The sequence below is a fragment of the Dermacentor andersoni genome, chromosome 2 (genome assembly GCF_023375885.2).
Source record: "Dermacentor andersoni chromosome 2, qqDerAnde1_hic_scaffold, whole genome shotgun sequence".
Lineage (NCBI taxonomy): Eukaryota > Metazoa > Arthropoda > Arachnida > Ixodida > Ixodidae > Dermacentor > Dermacentor andersoni.
This window is the reverse complement of record NC_092815.1, coordinates 106163071-106186656: the sequence shown is the minus strand read 5'-3', so window position 1 is coordinate 106186656 and position 23586 is coordinate 106163071. Positions and strand designations below refer to the sequence as shown.

General features: G+C 43.8%; 1 protein-coding gene across 1 annotated transcript in view; it reads left to right on the top strand.

The window, feature by feature from the left end:
• Window positions 1-23586, top strand: part of LOC126541473 (uncharacterized) — a 61207-nt gene that overhangs the window by 5723 nt on the left and 31898 nt on the right. The window contains exons 4-7 of the mRNA XM_050188219.3: window positions 9410-9520; window positions 19697-19759; window positions 20409-20495; window positions 20956-21071. Coding sequence (XP_050044176.1) covers window positions 9410-9520; window positions 19697-19759; window positions 20409-20495; window positions 20956-21071 — 377 coding nt within the window. The remainder of the gene's footprint in view (window positions 1-9409; window positions 9521-19696; window positions 19760-20408; window positions 20496-20955; window positions 21072-23586) is intronic.

Here is a 23586-nt window from a genome sequence, read left to right as displayed (position 1 = left end):
AAATGAATATAAATATTTGGGTGGGACAACCTAACAACCTAATTGGAATTTTCATGTCTCAAATGTATTTGCTACATCATTTCGCAAAATCTGTATTCTGCATCATAAACTAAAACAAACGTCCCCAGAAACTAACTTCATTCATACAAATCACTCATTAGGTCGAAAATGAAATACGCATGCACCGTCTGGGATCGACATAATAAACAAAATATTAATGCACTGGAAATGATTCAGCGGAAAGCGGTTAGATTTATTTTTTCCAAGTACCATGTAACTGACTCGCCAACAAGTATCATGCACAATCATGGTATGCAAGCATTACAACTATGGCGGAAAATTCTAAGGATTAAATTTCTTTTTCTACTCAAAAACAGTAAACTCTCGATCCATTCTTCTCCATATGCCCGACAATTAACCACAAGGCAAACCAGACATCACCACTCTGAATCCTTAACTCCCTATCAAACAAGAACTAATGCCTTCAAAATTTCCTCTTTTCCCCATACTATTTAAGGGGAGACGCTCCTCAGAAACCTTTTTTTTTAAATATTAATGCTAGACAAATGAAAATTGTACCACTTATATAGCTTGATATCCTCATTCCAAATCTGTTTTTAGTTTTAGGATAGCTTGATGCTTTCATGTCCTAAGTGCCATGCATAAGTGAAAAACAGTGCATGTTTGTGCAGCTACTGGACCTAGCAGTTGGCATGATATAGCAGTGCAAAATGGCTTTTCTTGTCCCTAACACTCCACTGATTGCTAATAACCAAGATAATGCAATTCCCTTGACAGGCAACATTTTGAGAGAATTTCATATCTGATGCTTCGTTTTCAGTGACTGGTACCCAAGGGTAATGAACATTTCCATTCTTAAAAATAAACTGGTTGCACTAAGATCTAGATCAGTGCATTCTACACATCTTAAAGATGATGCACACCAAATTTTGTCTTGATTGGACCACAATAAGTACATCAAATGTCATGCACAAGAGCCATGTTTGAACAAAAATATGAAGCTGAGAAAAATACGATTGAAAGTTATAAAAGTTCTTTATTTGTGTTGTAGCGCTTAAATCTATATAAAAATTGCACACAATGCAGGCCAGGGTATCTAGATCCAGTGCACTACTTTAGAATTCACCTGCGCCAAATGTTGTTCTCTCATAGAGCCTTCTTGAGCACCATGCTGACCCACTTCCTGCGCTGTTACTTTCCGAGCCAACTCCAAGTTCAGCCACTGCTTTTGTAGCAGCGAGTTGCACTTTCTTTGTTATGGCGGTGAACGATTTATGGTGCATCGGTTTTGGTAAACCAAGAACTGCACAAAATCGGAAGAGTTGATTGTGTACAGCTCTAAATGCGCGCGCCGCAACCACTGCCTTGATATTCACGGCGAAACTCTCTCTTGGGCTGGCCGAAGGGCGCGCTTCACCGTTAGCGTCGTCTACCGGAGATGCACGCCGCGACGAATACGTTGACGAGATAACGGACGTGGTACACGCTGCATTGCTGCAACACAACCTCAAAAACGACGCGAGTCGTTTCCGTTTTTCGGCCAACTCACGGATAAAAAGGTCGCGCCGTCCGCACGCCAGACATGCCGCGGCGCTCACGTTCCCGACGCCGATCTCGCAGATAAAGGTGCTTGCCGTCTCTTCACCGCTCCTATCTTGATTGTCGAAGATTATCTACTTTTTCTCCGATGCGCTGACGAATTCGTCTGCGCTGTCAACGAAACTTCAGCGGCCGGCCGGCTCTGAACCGTCGAAAGCGTCGCCATCACCTAGGTTAGGCTTAGCTGCCGCGGACGTCTTTATTGCACGCCGCTTGACTTAGCGGCGAGTCCCCTTGAACTTGTGCTTCGACCGATACTTTCGAGATCGAAAATCGCGTTTCTTCACGGGATCCATCGAAACAAGGAGCAGAAAAATGCCTGAAAGCCTGGGAACACGTCGAGAGAGCGGCGCATCGCAGAAAGAGCAGACAACCTGCGGCCGCGTCGCGCGCTAGCAGCCAATGGCGTGGCCGGAATCGCACCACGTGATTTAGAAATACAGCGAAAGCGCTCGGTTATGGCGGTGAAATGTTGTTTTTATTATTACTTCCCGGGGAGATTGTGACGCGGCAAAGCCGACCTCGGAGAGAAAAAGCGTAGGCCTACTGCCTTGCACAAGCCCAATAGCTTGCGACGCCGCGATTTGACGCATCACGCGCTGGAAAATGGGCCAGATTTGCACCTTTTCTCGCCACCTCGGGTGCTTTCAGCGAGTTTATTTATAATTTCCCAATCATTTACGGCTCTGATTACTTTATATGTGAAAGAGGAGGGATCAATCTTGCTGAAACAGTCAAAAACATGAAACTGACTTTTCTGATGAAAATCGCCGTTTTTCGACCCGCGTCTCCCCTTAAGAAAGGAATGCACTACTATTATCATTCTTAAACAGCACTGACTGAATTGATCTGATTAATTTTTGATCTGTTAATTTCGCAACAAAGATGTCAGCATTTTGTTTTCTTCTGAATGCATGTATGATCTTTTTTTTCTAATTTTACCACTCCTGCTTGTGCCTGCATGGGCCTGCAGTATTTTGTTCGTAAGTAAATAAATATTGCAGTTCTGTAATGTGCGTCTGTTAGAGCCTGCAATGGACAAATTAGGTATGAGTGCACAGCTTACATGAAATAGTTTATAATGTTTACAAAGGTTTTGCAAAAGTCATGCCTATAAGTTACCTAGACCTATCTTTCATAGCAGTGCATACCACATCAATTTTGTCCACTTTAAATGTCTCAATATGTACTGCTTACAGAATTGTGATATCATTCTTTTACTGCAGAGTTGCACATTTAATATTTCAGTTCTCTTTTGCTTTTTTAATTGTGCTGTTTCCAACAAGCTTTACTAAAAAAAATTTATGCCCATAATAAATAATTTGTTCCCGACTCTTAATAGATTTTAAGTTTTTTCATTAGATGCAACGAACTTGCCCAAGTTTCATGCAGTGGGTGCCTAGCAAGTTTCCATGTATTTCAATGGGAGCTCCTGAACTAAAGCGCCCTCCTATAACATCTACCAAAAACTGAGATATTATTATATAGCTGATGTTTCAGCGCCAACTTGGCATTGTAGAAGGCAGTGGGCATGCCCTATGCGTAATGACGAAGGCAACTCGTAATGTTGTATCTGAGTCGTCGTTTTTGTTAGCTACGTCCGGTTTCATTAGGTAGCTATTGATTTCCATCCTCTTCTTTTTTGCTGCTTCAGCATATTATCACCATTTCCTCCTTAGCTTCTGTGCTGTTTGGACTTGAGCTAGTAGATAACTTATGATAAGCCAGTAGCATGAGTAGATGGTGAGGACCACTTGTCTTCTGCGTTCTTGTCTTTCGCTTTGTGCTATTAATTTGTTCTTCGTGTTGGGATCTCTGTTTTCTTGCCAACTTTTCTTAAGAGGGGAGACGGACTCGGCACTGAGCAGCGAAGATGGACTGGCGCCGCGCCCTGCTTTCTCAAAGGTTTTCAAGGGGACATATCGCTCAAACGCATCTAAAAATTCTATATTCTGCTTCATGAAGTTGTACGGATCCTGTAGATATCAGAATCTCGGACCAGGAACAACTTTACGAGGAAAAACCATTTTCGGAAGTTTGGAAGCACATGTAAGGACGCTAACCCTCACAACAACTATGGCCGGCATCGAGCGTTGCGGGAGACTCGCACGTGCAGGGTGCGACGGCTTTGTCTGTGTAAGGGCACACGGACTAACGAGTGACCTTTAGACACTTATCGACACGTACAAAGAACCCAAGGCGAACGATATTTACCTCGCCTTCGTGTCTTTGTGTGTGAAACGATAAAAAACCAGTGGGAAACGTGTGAGCCTAATACCAGGCCTAGCCGGGCTTGATCTCATTTTTTGCCATATGTAAGTGTAAAGAGCTTCCCGGCCACTCTCAGGTGCCGAAATTTCTAACCAATGAAGTTCGGACAAGTTCGGATGAAGAACAGGCGTCTGCCGATGCGACTCTCGGAAATGATAATAGCAACACAAACTGTTTGGAACGCCGCGCTTGGATTGAGGACGCTAGGCACACCATCCTCTCGCACAGGCAACAGAAGAACCAGTTAAAGAAGCAGAAATCCGAGATGGAGAAGCCTGCCAACATAAACGCAAAATCAGAAAGCGATCCACTCACTGAAAAAGAAAAAAGGCAAGCCATTCAGGGATTCCAACAAATGAAATGCCGCGGCCCACCTCCTCTGCCAAATGAGAATATCAAGGTAATTCTGAGGCCACACACGGGTCTTTTGGTGAAAAACATATTGGGACTGGAACTCTCCAGGGCGGTGATAGCTGCCTGCCAACAAAGTTTCAACGGCAATGACTTTCTTTTGCGGATCTACCTAGGATCAAACATTGTAATCATATCTACGCCAAGCGAAGACGTGGCAAGTAGGCTGCGAGAGATCCACCGATTAAACATCAGGGAGCAAGTTCCCTCCTTCAACACATATGTGGCCGACCCCGAAGGTGTCTTGCAGGGAATAGTTCACAGAATACCGCCCGAAACTTCTCAGGATGACCTTGGAGAACCTGCATGTTTGGACACAAGGAGTGAAAATTGAGAGAGCAAGGATGTTGGGCTCGTCAAAGACGGCAATAAGCACATTCACGGGCAGTGTACTGCCAAGGAGCTGAGTTAATCTGCTACCCATACAAGCCAACAGTACAGGTATGCAAGATATGCCTCTTAACCGGACACCGAACGGACGTATGTCCAACTCTAAATGTCAACATGTGCCTCAAGTGCCAGGCAAGAGAACCAATGCTAGGATACAACTCCACCCCCAAGTGTGCCTTCTGTCATGGGGAACACACCATGGGAGACAGTCTATGCAAGAAAAAACTAAGCATTGCTCCTCCCAGAAAATCGAAGAGAGAGCAGCCAAAAGACAAGGGAGGCCAACCTGAGTGGGCTGGCGATGCCTACTCAGAGAATTCCCTCAACTAGAACAGCACCAGTCGAGATCAAGATCCCAATCCGCAGCGAGTTCCCGATCAAGGAACGGGTGTCAAAACAACAGCACGGTACCTTCTCCCGCCGGGACATCCAGCCTAAACAAACAGAACAAGAGTGAAAGACCCCAGACCAAAACGGGCACCCTCCAGGCCAAGGAAATAGAAAGCCCGCAAGACCTGTCGAGTGCCTTTGACAGTATATCTCGTGAAGCTATACTCTCAGAGTTAAATATAATTGGTTGCAGGTAAAACATATGCAGCTATATAAGGGCTTTCATCACGGAGAGGAAGGCAACACATGGTACTTCACAAGTAAAGTCTGAACCTTTCCAAATGCCAAACAAGGGCACGCCTCAGGGAGCCATCATATCTCCATTGCTGTTTAACATCGCTATGCGTAGACTTGTGCGGGTCTTGGACGGTGTCCCACAGCTGGGTTATACCCTCTGCTCGGATGGCATCACTTTATGGGCCATGCGCAAGTCTCTGGCCTGCAAGGAGCAGACCCTACAGGAGGCGGTCCTGGCCGTAGAAAACTTTGCCATAGCCAGCGGTCTCAGCTGCACTCCCAAAAAGTTGTAGGGGATCCGCATACATGGAAAACGTTACAAAAGTAACAGAGGAATAGAAATCGAAATTTAGAAACCCAAAGAGGTCACCGTTGCCCTGATCCTGGGCTTGTGGGTTCAGAGCAATGGTAGGGCAGATTCCACTACTGGTCTCCTAAAATCGGCAACTAAACAGGTGGCTACGATGATTAAGAAGATCACCTTCCACAAAAAGGGGATGAAGGAAAGTGACAGTGTACGTTTAGTGCAGGCGCTCGTAATAAGTAAGTTGACATACGGCTTGCCGTTCCACACGCTAAACAAGAGCGAGGAAGGGCAAGTAGACTCGGCGGAGCCTACAAGGCGGCATTAAGTTTACCGGTAGGCACTCCCACAGACAAGCTCCTTGAGATGGGCATGCATAACACGTACGCCGAGCTCAAGGCAGCTACATTAATCTCTCGGAGGAAGTGTCTCAGCCAGACGAGGTTGGGAAGGGAGATCCGGATAAGGGCGGGCATTCTACCGCACCCCCAAAACTTGAACGAGGTGCTGGCGGACATACCAGAACCCGTCCGACACAACATCTCAGTCGCCCCTGTTCCGAAGAAAATGACCAGAGACTGACATAAAGAAAGGGGAGAGGAATGAATAAAATGGTTCCAAAATTTAGTCAGAGGCAATGAGAACATACTATGCTTAGACAATTCCAAATATAATTTGCAACGCTCTGCAGTTATAGTAATCAATAGCGACACGAGTAGCGGGGTATCAAGTGCCTGCATGTACATGTCCTCGATCACCAGGGCCGAGTGTTTCGCCGTCCCCTTGGTAATTAAAGATTGAGAGTGAAAAAGTCTGGAAGGTGTACATCATCATCTCGGATTTGCAGGAGGTGTGCCGTCTCTTGACAAATGGCCGCCTCCCATTAAAAATACGCAGCCTATTAGGAAAGGAACTGAAAAACACTTATACGCTCGTCTGGAGCCCGGGATGTGCAGGCCTAGAGGGTAACAAGAGGGCTGATACTCTAGCTCGAGAGCTCGCAAACCGAGTGGAGCACCAGCCGCCTTCCCTACTACGACCAACCCACACAACACAGGATGGCTTTCGCAAGGAGCAGGACAGTGACCCTGCTCAGTTGGTCCCGTGCGAGATTCTTGCTCATCAGCGAGGTGCGCAGCAAAAATATGGCACCCTACACAAATCTCTTGAAGGGGAAGATGCGATGGATCTCCGTAGAATTCAAATGGGGGTCAATCCAAATTCATTGCGATTGCATAAAAATTTTCCAACTCTATATGGGCCTGATCGTCCGTGGTGTCGCGACTCACCACTGACCCTTTACATATCATGGGGATGTAGTAAAAGACCAGATACACTAAATTCCTTACAGGATAGGTGTGGAATAGAAAACCATTTGGAGCAATGGGAGGCACTCCTTGCTAGCTCGGACCCGGAAATGCAACTAGCCCTTCTGGGCCACGTCTGGCTGGTAACAGAAGCCAGTGGAGCCCTGGACTTGGGGCCCCACCTATCTAGCTCGTAAACCCCTTTCCCTTTTATCTCAATAAAGGTTAGAGCTCTAATTTCCTCTTGTCGTCTGAGTAATTTGTCATTGCCCTGTATGGCTCTTGTCCTTCATTATGTTAATGTCTTATGTGGTCATTTTGTGCTTTTGTTGTAATTGTCATGAATTCAGCCATTCCTCAGTTGTCGTTGGCTTGAACTTTTGCCTTGCCTGTAATTGTGCTTCCTTGCGTAGCACTAGCACAGAGCTAGGGGTACTTTTCTTTCTTTCTGTTTAGCAAGGACTTTGAGCTATTATGAGCATTACGTTATAAAAGCCCACACAAAAGGACTGATGCAAACACTATACAAGGAATAGTTTTAGGAACATACTGTAAAGCAAGCACACATTTTCAAAGCCTTATCAACTCAATGTGATGCACCCATTCATTAAAGCATTTTAGCATAGCACAATACATGATCTACCACAATTTGCACTGGTAAGCTGCGTTTGTGAACATGCACAGATGCAGTCCCGAGAGACGGAGGGAACTGGGATGAAATGAAAGGGGAGAACTGATGCATCACTTGTGGGCAAGCATTACAGCTTTTGCTTTTTCTTAAAAACGCTCGCAGGCATAACAGCCTCTCACATGAGTTTTCAAAATGAAGAAGCCGAGGAAGTGCACTTTATTTTCACAACCTGAGCACACAGCTGATAATTTTAGGACACTGCTAAGATAGCAGGACCTAGTGCATCTAACGACTGATTTTTCGGACCTGCCTGATAGCTCGGACTCCTTTGTGACACTGCCGCATACCCAATAGGGCCAATATATAAGGACATCTGAAATTTGAATGTTGAAACCCTTCGTTGTCCTATTTTTCAGACTTTTTGCCATGACTGCTACAGATCGGAAGGCACTATCACCGCCATTTTGATTATATTCCAGCCTCAAACTAGTGCTGTCATATGCCAATCCACTGGCAGCTCTAGTAGCCTGTGTACTGTTAGGCCTAGCTGCTTAAGATGTTCGCTACCAAGCTTCCTGCATTTTGGTGCCTTGTTCATTTAACCCTTTAAGTGCCATGGACAATTCTTAAAGGGGCCCTGAACCACCCCTCCGGCTTGGTGAAAAAAAAAACAGTCCATGGATAGCGTATGCTACTGTGAACATCCCAGCCAAGTTTTGCAGTCGTGCATTGCACATGGAGCTTGCAAGCAGAGCGCATAGTCGCCTTTCTCTGAAACGCTCAACAGAAGTCTACCCCTCACTTTTTTCTGGGTGCTTTATTTTGTAATATAACAGACTTCATATGGACATCAATAAGAAGTATGTTTGATCAGTGCGCTTTTTCCTACCATTACTGTGTATATATATTCGCACAGTTTAATAAACAGGCTGATGTAAGGGAAAAAATGTTTTCGAATTTCTTTAATAAATTGCGTACTTATGGAAGAAGCTGACTATCGTCTGCTCATGCTCGGTTGCGGCTGTCCAGGTAGGAATTAAACTTTGGCTACACTGCTTATCAGTGTTGTAGCCATTGGGTCCCGCTAATTTCGACTAGTCTTGAACATTCAACTAGCCAAGCAAGACTTAAGGTCAGACCACACGCACTCTTGCCAGCGCCCGCTCACTTCTGGCTGCTCCTGGTTAGATGCTTTGGCAGACTTTGCTTCATATTGAGCTGTTGATAGCGCTTCAAGATGCGCAAGTTCGACGTCGCTGCTATCCGTATTTCAAACTAGTGCAAGACAAAGCCGGTCCGCACCATGTAGCACAGCCAGACAGGAGCATATGAGCAATATTCCTCCACATTCATCAGCTTTTTACTGCCACTTATGTATAAGAAGCCTCACTGCAGCATCTGGCAATAGTTTTGGTAGCTTAGAAATGTTTAACACAAGCTGTAGCTCTTGATTTCATGTTGTGTGCTTAATAGAAAGCATGAAAACTGGGCTTGTCCTTGTGTTGAATGTTTTGGGAAATAGGCATGAGCAGCTGTGAAAACTGTTGACAGCCCACAGGATGAACATTGTTGTGGCGAAGTTTCTTGTTAGCTAGCTGGACATCTTTGACAGCTTTGTTTGGTTCCCTGTTCATTGGACATGCTTCTTTAAATCTAATAAGATGATAGTCTTTCGACAAGACGAACTTATGAAATTCTTTCATGTTCTTAAGGAGACTCTGCTGTATTTATTCATAGCGCTGCAGCTTGCAGCATGCGCAAAGCCAAAATGCCAAACAAGCTGCTGCAGTGGCATTCATTTCTGTTGCCAGCTTGCTTTGAAGTGAGCAATGTTCTTTTGATGTGCAGCATGAAGTGGAACGCCAAGCTTGGCTGGAGGCGAACAAGGCCTTTGCACAGGGGGATGGCAAGGCCACAAAACAATGCAGTGTGGTTGAAGGAGCAAGCATTGTATCAGGGGTGAGAAACCGTCGCTTGGCATTCCTAACTCTTATGCCTGCCTTATAGATTTTGTGGTTGTAACTTGTGTAGTGGTTGAGATCAATTTGTTGGAGTATGTATAGTTCACTTTCTTTTATTTGACCCTGATGAGACCAACGAAATTGGTGGGATTGTCTAGCGGATTGGATTAAACAAGGAAAAGACAGAACACATGGCTGATTCACTTGGAAGTGTTTGCCCTAACTTAAACATGTCCCCTAATTAAAAGCACATCCACTTTTTATGGGTTCGTTCTGTTGTCATTCTTGGTCGCCATCTGTGGTCACCATCTCCGATGGCTTGGCAATTGCACTTGTGATGCTGTCTTTGACAGTAGGCTGCTGCTAATGCGGTTTTGGTTTCGTCTTGGCTTGCACCACCCTAGCAATTTCCGGGGGAACTTTCTTGAAAATGGGAATACACGAGATAAAATAGGGTAAATTCTGTAATAATTCATTGTGAGCTACCGTTTTCACTTAGAAATTTTCCTTGGGCAGGCCAGAGTTCTCAACGAAAGATACCGTGTGTTTGATGCATTCACTGTACCTTAAGCGTTGCCGAGACAGACAATGTCGCTGTTGGCGTTACCGCTGCAGTCACTGTTGGGATTGGGCGTGTGTGTGATGTATGACCAGTCAAGTTCGAATTATCCAACGAAGGCTCATTTCAGCATTGACATAGGAAAAGATTGGCCCCATAGAAATGTACAGGCACCAGCCCCGTACCTTTGATCAGGTTCAGAATAACTGAAAAATTTAAGTAACCCAACTCTACTGCATATGCTATATATAAGCTTTAAAAAAATGAAACACTTGCTTCTCTGTAGTGTTTCTTTAAGTGACATACAGAGCATTTTCACCTGATAACATATACTTTTGTGGGTAGTTTAGCGACGCGTAATAAATTGGCTTGCAGAAACTTGACCATGCAGCACGTCTTCTGATATAAGCTTGCTTGAATTTGCAGTTTAGCATGAATATTTTTCGGTTTTCTTAAAAGATAAGGAAAGAGATGGCACTTTAGAACAGGGCATAGATAACCCTTTCATTGTCGATTTTTTTCGTCATATGCGACAGCCCAGGGTTGATTTTTTTTATTGCAGATTCCAATTCTTCTGAGGGACCTATTTTGAAAAAAAAATCACCGTAATTTTTCTAGGGTGACTGTAAAGTGAGAAAAAGATAGTTTGCATTGGTATATATGTACTGTTTATTCATGAATAACAACAATAAGAAAAGGAAATAAACTTATAAGAATTAAAGATTCGATGCATTGTTATACACATAGTAGTTCAAGGCTTAGAAAATGCGTGCATGAGCATATTTCGCAACTCTCAAATAAATGTTCCTGCTCTTACACTAATATTTATGTCTTTAGTGTAATCGAACTGCTTAGGTGAGCGCACTCAAGAAAACTGTGTGGTTGTGTGTCTGTCAAAAAAGCAAAATGTGTGACAAACTTCCGCTAATCTTCATCTTATCGCCAACCAGAGGCAATTAGTTTTCGCACATTTCCGGAAAAGAGAAAAGAAAAGGAAACACATGCACGGCAGCATCCTTCCTCTGTGCACCCCTGTGAGCACTAAACGAGCAAGAAACAGGCGGTCGCCCTTTTAGTGATTAGTAACGAGATAGCCATCAGTTTTGTGAGCGCAAGAAGCTGAAACTGCCCGCGGAACAAAACCCAAACCGCCACCCGCCCTCGCGCACACCAATGCCCGAGTGGTAGTATACAGATGCGCCGGAGCAAACTAGCTCTAAAACAAACCATGCAACAAAAACCAAGAGAGGGAGGCACGGGAAAAAGATTCCCTGTATTCCCACATAATGACAGCACATGCCAGAAAAGAAGTTAGGAAATAGGCACGCTTTTTAAACGTACAGACGGCGCCGTAAATATAAGGCATCAACCATTTTGGGCTTGTTCGCGGCACCGTATATTTACGTCATTGACCCTGAAACGGTTAACATGCACAAGTACTCGTGTTTATCAGCATCTGCATGTCCTGTTGTAAATTGGTGTCCCCCCACCTCTTTTTTTTTTTTTTTTCACTCATGTATGCACTAGCCAGCCTCGATTAGCCCTCTGTCTTTCTATATCCTGTAGAATGTAATGCGAGAAGTTAGGTCACCGACCATTGTTACTTGTTAAACAGTGTGCACTGACATCTGCACCTCTTTAGCATAGAGCACGGGCAGAGAAGTATAATGTTCATACAAATAACATGGAACTATAGTGAGTGAAAAGTCAAGAATTCAGGAGTGGAGCTTCCAAAAATGTGCATTGCGTTTGCCTGCCCATCGTCCCTCAGCACTTCACGAAGAAGTTTGTGCCATTGCCACGAAGAGGAAGTTCCGTATTCATTCACCAACTTAATGAGCATGTCATTCGTAAACCACATGCAGCAAAAACAGTCAAAATCGCTAGATACGAGGTGACAAAGCAGAAAGCTCACAGCACAAACAGATCATTTGAAAAGTTACTTTGAGAGAGAATTCCCTTACCTTCTGTACAGAGTACCACCTTGTGAAATTGCACAACCCCTCTCTTGTGTTTGAATGCAGGCCACTGCCTAGGAGATCCCTCATGAAAGGTTGAATATCAATTCAAGTCAAGTCAATTTATTTCAGCATTTCTTTTGTACAAACAGAAGAATGCTAGGACAAGCACAAAAAGCTGCTAAGCTGCAGCTTGCCCAATACTTGGCAGAAACAAGAAACAGAAAATACATTTGAGTGAAAAAAGAATTTTTACAGATTTCAAATGGTCATGTAAAAGTATGGAAAAAAAGACACAAAGCACATCATATAAAATACTCAAAAATCTGTAGCGACTGCTCTGTTATAGTATGTGACTGAAAAATATACAATGAACAGTAGCCCACAGAACAGCAGTCTACAGAAAACGCTAAGCACATGTCGTAAAATAATTAGAAACCTCTCTAAAAGAAAATTGAACAAAAGTACAACATAAACATTTCAATTCGATGTACAGTCGAACCTCGATATATCGAACAGCGCGGTGATCGCAAAATAGTTCGATATAGCCAGAATTCGATATATAAAATCACGTAGAAAACGCGTCAAAAACTAGCACAAATCAATCAATGAACCAATCGTGGCGCAATAGATACTCACATGAAGCTTCAAACAAAGTATTTATTTTGTTTGCTGAAAGTACTGAAGCAGCGTAGCCTACTTCATATTGGCAACCGCGTGCTTGACCACGGCGTCCTCAACATAGTCCAAACGGTTACGCTCGAGTCGCCCATCGCCGCAAGCCGCACCGCACGCTTGCGGTCGCGCGAAAAATTGCACGTATCCAGCACTTGTGCACAAATTACCGTTTACACTGTGTGCACAGTGTATACCTTACACATCGTAAACCGAAATTTGTGCACAAGTGTTTGATACGTGCAATATTTCGCGCGACCGCACGCGTGCGGTGCGGCTTGCGGCGATGGGCGGCTCGAGCAAACTCCGCCACTGTTCCGGTGCTGTCGTCACCGCCAACGAAGTCCTCAATGCACATGCTGTGTGGCTCAGCACCGACAAAGCGCTCCAACTGGCTCCACGGCCGCCTCGATCACGCGCGCACGGCGGGGGCAAGCCCCGCCGTGCGCGCGTGATCGAGGCGGCTTGCCCCACCGTGCGCGCTTGATCGAGGCGGCCGTGCTGGCTCCAAGCCGCCGCGTGTGCACGCCGCCACGTTCAAATGGCGCCCTCGGCGCAACCGATGTGGGCAGCTGTCGTACGCAGCCGTCCGGAATAAAGTGCCTCGATGTCCTCCTCGCCCGCCGCTCCGGGCGAGGAGGACATCGAGGCACCCTAGTCCGGAAAGTCCGGAACGCCCATCGCGCCGCCGCTATCTTCGAGAGTGTTGCGGGAAAGCTCGCCTCCTGTCAACAGAGCGCACTTGGTCTGGGGCGGCGGAGTTCGATATATCCATTTTACATCCGGCCCCGTTCGAAATAAAAAATTAAAAATGCATGCGATTTTCCACGTGATAAAGAAAGTGTTCGATATACGCAATAATTCGATATATCCGTGTTCGATATATCGAGGTTTGACTGTAGTAGTCTAATAATATAGTCAACGAACAGTCTATATGTATTTAAGAGCGCCAGCGATTTAGTGGAAAAGTTTTCCATTTTGTTAAGTTATATATGTCGATATTGTCTTTTTCCAGGTCACCTAAAAGGGTAGCTATGCGCGATTTTAACCTGTTTCTTCCATGACATGTTCTTGAAAAGGGAGCCAGCCAAGTGCTTCTATTTCTGAGTGTATAGGGCATGTCGGATGGTTTTGTTAAGGTGCGTAAAGCAAGAAAGGTGGTTTCGTTTTGCTTAAGACTGTTCTTGTATTTTAATAGTAAAGTCATACAATAGTTGAAATGGAAGTATGCCATATTTTAGAAACAGATCTTTTGTATGCGCATTGTTTACTACATTCGCTATATGACGCATTGCCCTTTTCTGTAGAGTACACATTTTCTGAATGTTCCTACATGAAGTACTTCCCCATATAAGAGTACAGTAGTTAATGTGAGTTGTATAGAGAGCGTTATAAAGCAATAATTTAATCTTGTCTGTCAGGACATGATGAAGCCTAGAAAGTACACCGCACGCTCGTGACAGACTTGCACATACACGCTGTACATGAGCATCCCAGCTTAAGTGTTCGGTGAAGATAACTCCTAGTGTTTTAACCTCACTCACAACAGCTATTTTTTTCACCCCCTAGGTACAGATCAAGCGAATGGTTAACTGTTTTTTGACAAGGTGTGAAGAAAACTGACTGTTTTTTTGGTATTAATTTCAAGTGAATTTGCTATACTCCAGGTGTGCATGTTTTGAAGTGTTGAGTTTGCTAAGCGAGAGAGCTCCTGAACATCGTATGCTTGGACGAATATGCTTGAGTCATCGGCAAAAATAACGAACTGTGCATTGTTACTAACTTTTACGATATCATTTATATATAGGTTAAATAAGATCGGCCCTAATATGTTCCCCTGGGGTACCCCTGCAACAATATCTTCTAAAGAGGAAAGGTGATTCGTGATTGCTACTGCTTGTTTCCTATGCTTTAAGTATGACTGTAAAAGAGAAAGAGGTAGGCCACGAAACCCATAGTATTCTAATTTAGCAAACAAGGTTCGATGACTTATTCTATCGAAAACCTTGGAGAAGTCCACAAAGATGCCTAGCGTTAATTTTTTTTTCTTCGAAACCCTGTAGTATTACTTCTTTCTGCGTTAGCAAAGCGAGTTCTGTGGACATGCGCTGGTGGAAGCCGAACTGTTGCGGTGATATAAGAGAGTGTTTTTCACAGAACGAGGCGATTCATTCACCAATTACTTTTTCCAAACCCTTAGAAAAAACTGGGAGAACAGAAACGGGTCGATAATTTGAAAAATTGTTTTTGTCCCCGCTCTTGTATAAAACTGTTACTTTCGCGTGCTGCATTTTTTCAGGAAAAATGCCTGTAGAAAGAGAAATGTTATATATGTGGTTAAGCGCTTGCACAAGAAAGTCAAGTACATACTTTATTGGCCGTATTTCAAGACCATCAATATCTCGAGCTTTACTGTTCTTTAGGTTTGAGAATATTGAATAAATTTGCTCTGGTGTAGTCAGAGAAAAAAATGCGGAGTGAATGTTAGGTTCATTTAAAAAGCTCATAGCTGCATTGTTGTGGATGCCTGACACTAAATTAGTAAAGTATGTATTAAATTCGTCAGCTAGCTCCCGGCCCTTCATAAGCCTATTATCGGATGTAAGCTGTAGTTCATTGAACTGACTACTACGATTCAAGAGCTTGTTAAGTTCGCGCCATAAAGCTTCCCCTCGGCCGGCACATCGTAAAAACAAGTTCTCGTAATACAAATTTTTTGTACTGCGCAAACCTAATGGAACCGATCACAGAGAAGCCATGTGTGTTTATCAATAGCGCCCGATTTGCAAGAAGTCCTCTAAGCATGATCAAGAATTAATACCTGCTAACTCTCCTGAATTTAATGTAGTTCATCAATTTCAGCACATGCATTGGGGCACGTTAAAGATCCCCTGGTGGTCAAAATTAATCCGGAGTTCCCCACTATGGCATGCCTCATAATCAAATCATGGTTTTGGCACTTAAAACCCCAGAATTCAATTCAACCAGGTTAAGCTCATTCTATGATTTCACAAATGTTGCGTATAAGTTAAACGAAAAATAAATTGTGCTCCTGAAAATGTTTTAAAACTTTTGAGAGAGGTGGAGGCATAAGCTTGCAAGAAATGCATGCAAAAAAAGAAAGAAAAGAAATTGTGACAGTACCTGCGCTGCCATACTGTGGTGAAAGGCACCATATGAACTAGAGATTATACTTGCTTCAAGCAAGGTTTTTCAGAAGTTTCTTCAGTAGGCAAAATCTGCAATGGCAAAGTCACTGCAAAAGTGTCTAATCTAAAAAAATCCGTTGCTTGTCTTTATATGCTATTTTACATTTGCTGCTGCTTGTGTGCTGCTTCTAAAGGTAAACAATTGTTCATGCTGTACGTATGTACCTCACGAAAGGTTCTGGAGATGGATTTGCACAAGGCTCACCCTATGAGCGACGGCTAGGAAAGGGGCGTGAAAACGAGAAGTCATGGGAACGAAGGTCCCATGTAACCAACTCATTGCGGGCCTGTGAGCATCTGCCGCGCAAATAAAGCACTCAGCGGAAGAGAGCTCAGGTGGAAAGGGCGCCCGGCGGCCACCACCCGAGAGGCCAATCAGGGCGCGTCCCGGTGACACTTGCTCACGTGGCAATTCAATCCAGGGAGGGAGAAGCACGGTTTGCGTGGGAAATTAGCTCCGATGCACCAGCCGTATCCGCCGTGTTGCTGTTACGGCAGCGGTTCCCGGTTATCGAGCAAAGCACAATGTGCGAGCTGGGGGACGAGGCGCGGGAAGGCACCTTGATCCCCACAGGGTGTGGGCTGAGGGCAAACTAGAGAAAATGCGTAAGAGAAACCCCTCCCCACACCTTTATGTTCACAAGATATTTACGAATTTTGAAGTTTATAGGCTGACAGTTATGGGAATTGCATGACTAGGAAGTGTTTGAGCAAGGTAAAGTTGGTGAAATAGATACAAAATGACCAAAATTAGAGAGGGAGCAAAACTAGGATGACATTATTCGCTGGCACATTTATGGATATTTCCTTCGAGGGGCACTTGTCATTGCAATCTTTGGCTTACCTTTCCTCAATATAATAGTTACTAATCGCATACAGTTCTTACTCGTTTCTAATGTACACACTAAAATAAAAAACTATTTGCACCCAAGCGTAACACGCGCCTGATGTTATAACTCATGGAAAGTAGCATGCCTCCAGTTCTTGTGACCAGAAAAAGATGCAACCCGTGCAGTTCGCCGTTGCAGAATGGAAATTTATTTGCAGTCGCTCTTGAAAGGTTTCATCGCTGTACAGTTGAACCTTGCAATGACGAAATCAGCAGGGAAAGTGAAAAAATTACCTTTCGCAAGAATTTCATGGTTACGAAATGAGGCAGCAAGAAATGCACTGAAAAACAAAAGCTTATTGTCAACATTCATTTAGTCTACTTTGGTGAGCCTTGCTCGAGGCTATGCTGAACTGCATTGCTGACAGCGTAATGTGCGCTGCATCTGCCAATTAGCAGTGGCGGCACTGGCGTGGAGTGGTATTCTCTGTTGCTTTCGGGGATACGATTTCGTGTATCTCAGCACCGGATGCATGGGCGTCTATGAGCAGTGTTCCTGTTGTGCTAAGCACACTGCCTTGGCGCCAGGGATGCTGTTGCCTTGTGCGTGAAACAGTGTAGCCACTAGGCGCCGACACATCTGGTGCTGACTCACGTGAAACCTCGTGAAAGTGATGATTGAAAATATGAGCCTCTTTCGGGAAATGTCTGTCTGACGACACCAAATCATCATACCATGCCCACCCAGTGGTACTGAAACCAGCATGCTTGAAGCAGGGGCAGTATTCTTGGATGATCCCTTCCAGTGAGACAATACGGCCCCAGTTCGCAATCAAGGCTGGAGGGTGTGGCAGTCCGTGCGGCAGCCACCATCTTGAGTGCCATGAACAAATCCACATCTTTGTTTTTGCGGCACTTTTTCTCTCAGCCGCACAAATCATCGTTTTCATCGTCAGCTGTAATTGCTTCCGATGATTTGCTGTTTTTGTAAACAGAAATAACAGCAGCCACACAAGTGTGCTGTGGCAATATAGTGTGCAATTAAAGTTGGCAGAAAGTGCATTTGGGTACTTCTTGGACTCTGTAAGCGACACACAGGTAGATTTTGATTTCAGGCAAATTTCGTTATTGTGAAATTACAGTTAATTGATGTTCCATTGTCGAGAGATACAAAATGCATTGGATACTAGTATGTGCATTCACCGGAGTACAAAAATATATCATTTTGGCTAGAATTTCCTTGTCGCTGGCTTTTATTATTGGGGGTTCAGCTGTACTATTTGTATCACAATATGTCATCTGTCATGTGGTCCACTGCCTTTCATATTCTGCATTTCTTGTACAACTCAACAACAGTCTCTAATGGGATGGTGGCACATGCCTCTCCTAGCCACTTCACCAATTCGTCCGGCGTTATGCATGTCTCCAGAACGACGAAATTGGGTGATGTGGCTCTGTTCACACTAGCTTGGTATGTAAAATAACTTCCCTTTTGAGTGTGCTTTTATTGCTTTCGTAATGAAAGCGGCACTTTGTTGTTGCCAATTTGCATGAAAACCTGTTCTGTTGCCATATTGTGATTGCAATGGCACTGGCTTTGACAGTAGGCTGTTGTTGGCTCCACAAAAGGATTTTACAAACATATACCATTACAGTGCACTGGCAATTTCCAGACCCATTTCCTTGGGTAACTTATTTAAAGGGGCCCTGAAACACTTTTATGAGTAATCATAGAGTCACCTTACTATTATGTTATCCTACAAATGTCATGTTCCCAAACTTTTCCCAAACCTTTAACTATTTTTTTATCGCGCAAATACCCAGCTTTCTCTCTCTTCTCGTCTTTGCTATCGTACTGGAAGCTACACAATGGAGAAGCCACAAGGCCAAAGCCCCAACTGAAATTTGAGTGTCGCGACAGCGAAAGGGTTCATGGCGGCAATCTGTGGCAGCTGCGGTAGACTGTGCTATGCAGTTTTGCCTCTGCCATCTTCGAGGCAACGTGCAGCTGACGCAGCTGCACACAGTGTGAAGGTGAAATTATTTTTGTCTTATTGGGATAGCAGACAAATATATTTTTCGTCTATTTAACTCAAATTGGCAATTATGTGTTACAGAGAATGCTCTCGCAATCGCGAAATCGGCCAATAATATGGGTTGGCCAGCTGCTTTCGATGTGACGGCATTGGGGAAGCGAGGACAAGTGATTTTTCACTGTGTTTGACACGATATTGAAAATTCCCTGCTGCATGCAGGCAGTAGCAGTAATATTTGGCTCGCATGTTCATAGCAGCCTCTACGACAGATCGGCAACGTTTTTTTAATATGTTCAAAAAGTGTTTCAGGGCTCCTTTAATAGGTACTGATGGACTAGTTGGTGATCCATGATTTTGGTAAACTAGCACACTTGTTTCGTGCACCTGTTTATATCCCAATCATTCATGACTGTCTTTGTTCTTCAAGTGGGCTGCTTCTCCAAAATTCTTAGGGGAGAAGTGTGTATTTGACTTGGAGAAATGTTATTTGTAGTTGATGGGGAAAGAGCAAGCTGGGTATATCAGGCTTTCCGTTACGTTAAGTAATTTAAACTTGTGCTGGCTCCTAACCTTTCCCTGTATGTTGTGCTCATGTAATTTTGTTGTGGGACTTGGACAAAATTAGAATTAGGTGCTAATCACTGCAGCGTGTCCTCTGACCTTCGGTGAATCCCCTGTCCTTTTTTTTTAGGACAACTTAGATGCCTAGTGCACTGTGTTTTCTGTATATTCTGCTGGGCTGTGCAAGCCCACTTGTCCTTTTAGACCTATTTTCTCTTCCTTGTTGAACCACTGGGCTATTCTCACATGCACCCTGTTGTGTGCAGTACAGGTAGTGCTTTTGTTTTAGTAACGATTGTTTTTATCTTGCCTCTACATAGTGGTTTGCTTGGTTTCTATCTTCTCAGGATCCGACAAGCTTTTGTGAACTAGTCCCTGGGCTCTTGCCAAGCAAGGACAAAACTGAACTGGTGGGCTGCTTTCCGTCTGTTGCATGTCAATTTATGATCATAAAATCCTTGCAGTATAGAGCTGTATTTTCAGTTATAGACTCAACAGTACTGTCTCTTTTCCTTAGAATAGTGCTTAGCAGTGAAGCCATAGTGTAGTAAAATTTTGCTTCAATTTATCAGTGGGTATAAGTTAAGTCAGGACCTGCTGACCATGCTATCGGCACTGTTTTAGCATTGCGTATGCTTCGCAATAACTGTATATCATTGCACCAGAGACATTTAAGTACTGTATTTACTCTAGTAAAACATTTAAGTACTGTATTTACTCTAGTAAAGCCCTTTTTCCACTCTAGAGTGCAAAAATTCTTCAGTAGGTGCCACTTGTATGAGAGTGTAGCCATAACTCTGACTCATGTAAGTGCACCCTGTAAAAAATTTTGGAAAGATAGTGTGTTGTGTCTTGCAACTGTAAAAAAAATGGTAGATTCAAGCGGGCAATCTGCAGAGGTCATAACGAGTGACTCATCGCTACAAGTGTTTACACTGGCAAGCGTGACTTCGAATAAGCGCAAAAAGTGTCAAGGGCATGCAGCACTTTGCTTAGTCCTGGAAGTAGACGGTAGACAGTCTCTTTAAAGTATCTCATTTATTGCCATCTTCATTTCAGAGTCTGGCGCAGGCAGTTGTGTTGCTTCATGATGAACAGAGCAAGACAGCAGAGCTTGCTGAGAAAATAGGACAACTGAGTGACCGGGTGAGAGTGCCTTTCTTCTTGAAACATTGTTTTAAGAATATTGGTAGGAGATTCTATTTTGTAAAAGAGCTTAGACACATACTGTACTCATTCTTTCAGACGTTGATGTAGTTCATAGGTACCTGGCACCAAAGTTGTTGCCTACTGTACAACTTACAACTCTCGCATAGTGAATTTGAAATGTAAATTGTGTGACTCTTCTGCTTTTTTATTTGGAAATATGTAAATGTCATCTGGTACTATTCCACATTGGCTGGATACTCTTAATTATTACTCATAAATCTTTATCATTAGATGTTGCTGCATCATGTGCACCTTAGTGCAAGATGAGAAATATCAGTCTCTGTTCTTCGAACAACCTTAATTCTTAGTGGTTTTTGACAGGTGCCTAAGTTAGGTGATGGTTAGCAGTTGTTGCATTTTGCAGTGTTTCTTAAATTTTGACCATGTCCTGTTGCAGCTCGAGGCTAGGGCACAGCAGCTAGAAGACTCGCAAAAGATTGTCTCCAAACTAACACAGCAAGTTAACGAGGCCGAGAGCAGAAACTCGGCTATTACTTCACAGGCGACTAGCAAGTAAGTCACAAATGGCACTGGTGCTTTTGGGATCTGTATCAAAAGAACACTAAAAATGAATGTTAAGTCATGCTAAAGCAATAAGTTACCGCTGTGAGGTGTCCAGACAACTTCTGTTAACTAAAAGGAATTTTGTATGTAAGAAGAAGGCTGTAAACGTAGGACAGCATTGGTGCTAGCACTATAAAAAAGTGCTGGCTTCTACAGCACTACATGTCTTGCTTTTAATCAGTGAAGTTTAGTCATCCGCTGCAAGTAGAGAAGTTTCACATTAAACACAATGGTTCAGTGTGAGATGCAGTTCAGCTAACTTAGGTTGATTTTCCTGCAAGAGAATTCATTCACACTAGCTCGTCACATGAATCTTTTGGTGCTGCTTGCTTGGTCATGACACTGTCTCTGTGCTGGCCTCTGGCTCAAAAGCAGGCAGTAGTCCCTGGCTGAATGTGGTCTCTTGGACTGATGGTATGACCTCAAAGGTTGATGGGGCCGCCTATGTGAGGATTCACATTTATTGAGGGGACTTCTTAAATTTCGGAGGAAGTGTGTGATGCCTTCGATCACTATTTCCTGTGCTACTTAAATCCTCAAGTCCTCTCTTGGAATAAAAAGGCATTGCAAGGTTTGTAGGAGGGTATTCTAACGATCTAGCAGCAGTTCAGCATTAGCCTTTTGCATCCTTTTAAATATGTTGATTTTACTGGACCCATTAACTCTGTAAATGAGTCCTACAATTTCCCTGCATCAAGGGAAGGGTCCTTTTTGCTGCATCGGTTATTGGGCATGATGTTTAATGAAACCTTGCATCAGGATGTTAAGAAAGCAGTGTCCATGGAATGTTGGCTCATTTCTTCCTCGGCAGTGGCAGAATATTGCGAAAGGCATCACTTCCAAATTAAATACTGGCACGGCTGGGACAACTCTCTGCACAAGTCATACAGTCGGGGAAGTGCGGCCACCCATTCCCATTGTGTTAACCTAGGCCCTTATTTGGGTGAAGTCAACATTTTAGTGCACAGTGAACCCCTGGCATGTGGATGGATTGTCGCTTAGAATTTAAAGATTTTCCAGGCTTTCTTATTTTCATCAGAAAAAGGAACCACATCAGAACAGTGTTGTTTTGAACGCTACTATTGGTAGTTTCTCGACATTCTCCACAATTTTTACCATTCATGCTCTGTGAGGATTGAGGTGCACCCCGGCGCCTTCATTCGGGCTTTCGCCTATTTTGTTGTCCCTACGCCTCACCCTTTCAGCCTTCCTCCCGCAGCAACATGCTAGTGGTGCCCTTTTCTGTATTTTTGCCCTGAGCTTCCCGCACTTCCCCGGGACTGGGTGTTGAACACAGTTCCAGACTGTGCTCAGTGACAGTGGTTGGTGCCACTGAGGACAAATAAACCTGTTTCCCTTAACTTAGGGCCTTACTGTGTTTTGTTGCATGGGCAGTGCTTCATGCCCCTTTTGTAGGCACGCTAGATGGCACTGAGTGGTGGCTGATGTGGCCCTGAGGCTCACTAAGCCCGAACCTGTGGGGGTCAGTACTCCTATTAGATACGAGACTCCCCACATATGTTATTGATTAAAAAGGTGTTTAAATGGTACCTCATTAAACTTAAATATATGCTGTGCAAAACGAGGAAAATACTCTTGTCTAGCATGAACAGGGCTAATCAACATGCATTGTTAGCTTTTCTCGTAAAGTTCTTTGTTTACCGTATTTACTCAAATCTGGGCCGGCCCCGATTCTAAGATGACCCCCAAATGTCTGAAGCCAGAAAAAAAAAAAAAAAAAACTTACCTCGAATGTAGGCCGAACAAGAAAGTGAGGACAGCGTTCACAAAATAAAAGCAGCATTTATTTAATATGAACATGCTGCGACGTCATCATCGCCGCTAGCCTCGTATGCATAGAGACCCGGCGTGATCTTGGTGAACAGCTTCTTCCTGTTATCACGTGCTTATCTTCCTTATCTCTGTAGTCTCCTCGTTGCGGCACAGGCAAAGAGCGTCTACCGTTGCCCCTTCTACCTGAAGTCCCACCTGGCTTGAATGTTTGACGATGCCTCTGCAGCTAACACAACTTTTCGTTTGAAAGCGGCACTATAGTGGTTACGATCACACCACGCCGCACGCTGATACGACACAGGTCAAAATGGCAACGTCACTTGTGTACTTTACTACTCGCGTGGCTAGTAGTGGCTGTGATACTGACTTTTCTAGATGGCGCTAGCTATGCAGCATATTTATCATTTTCAATTACAAAATGGCACTTTTCTTTTTTTTACATCCTCGAATCTAAGCTGATCCTAAAGTTTGGTATATGATTATTTGAAAAAAAAAAAAAAAAAGAACTATTGGCCTAGATTCGAATAAATACGGTAATAAATATTGGTGACATTTATCGTACTTACTTGTGTAATGCCTGCAGTGTTTCTCTCTTGGTAATTTTTGACGGGGTGTGAGCCTTACACGAAGCAAGCTTATGACTACTTGTTGAAGCCTCCAACTGAACATA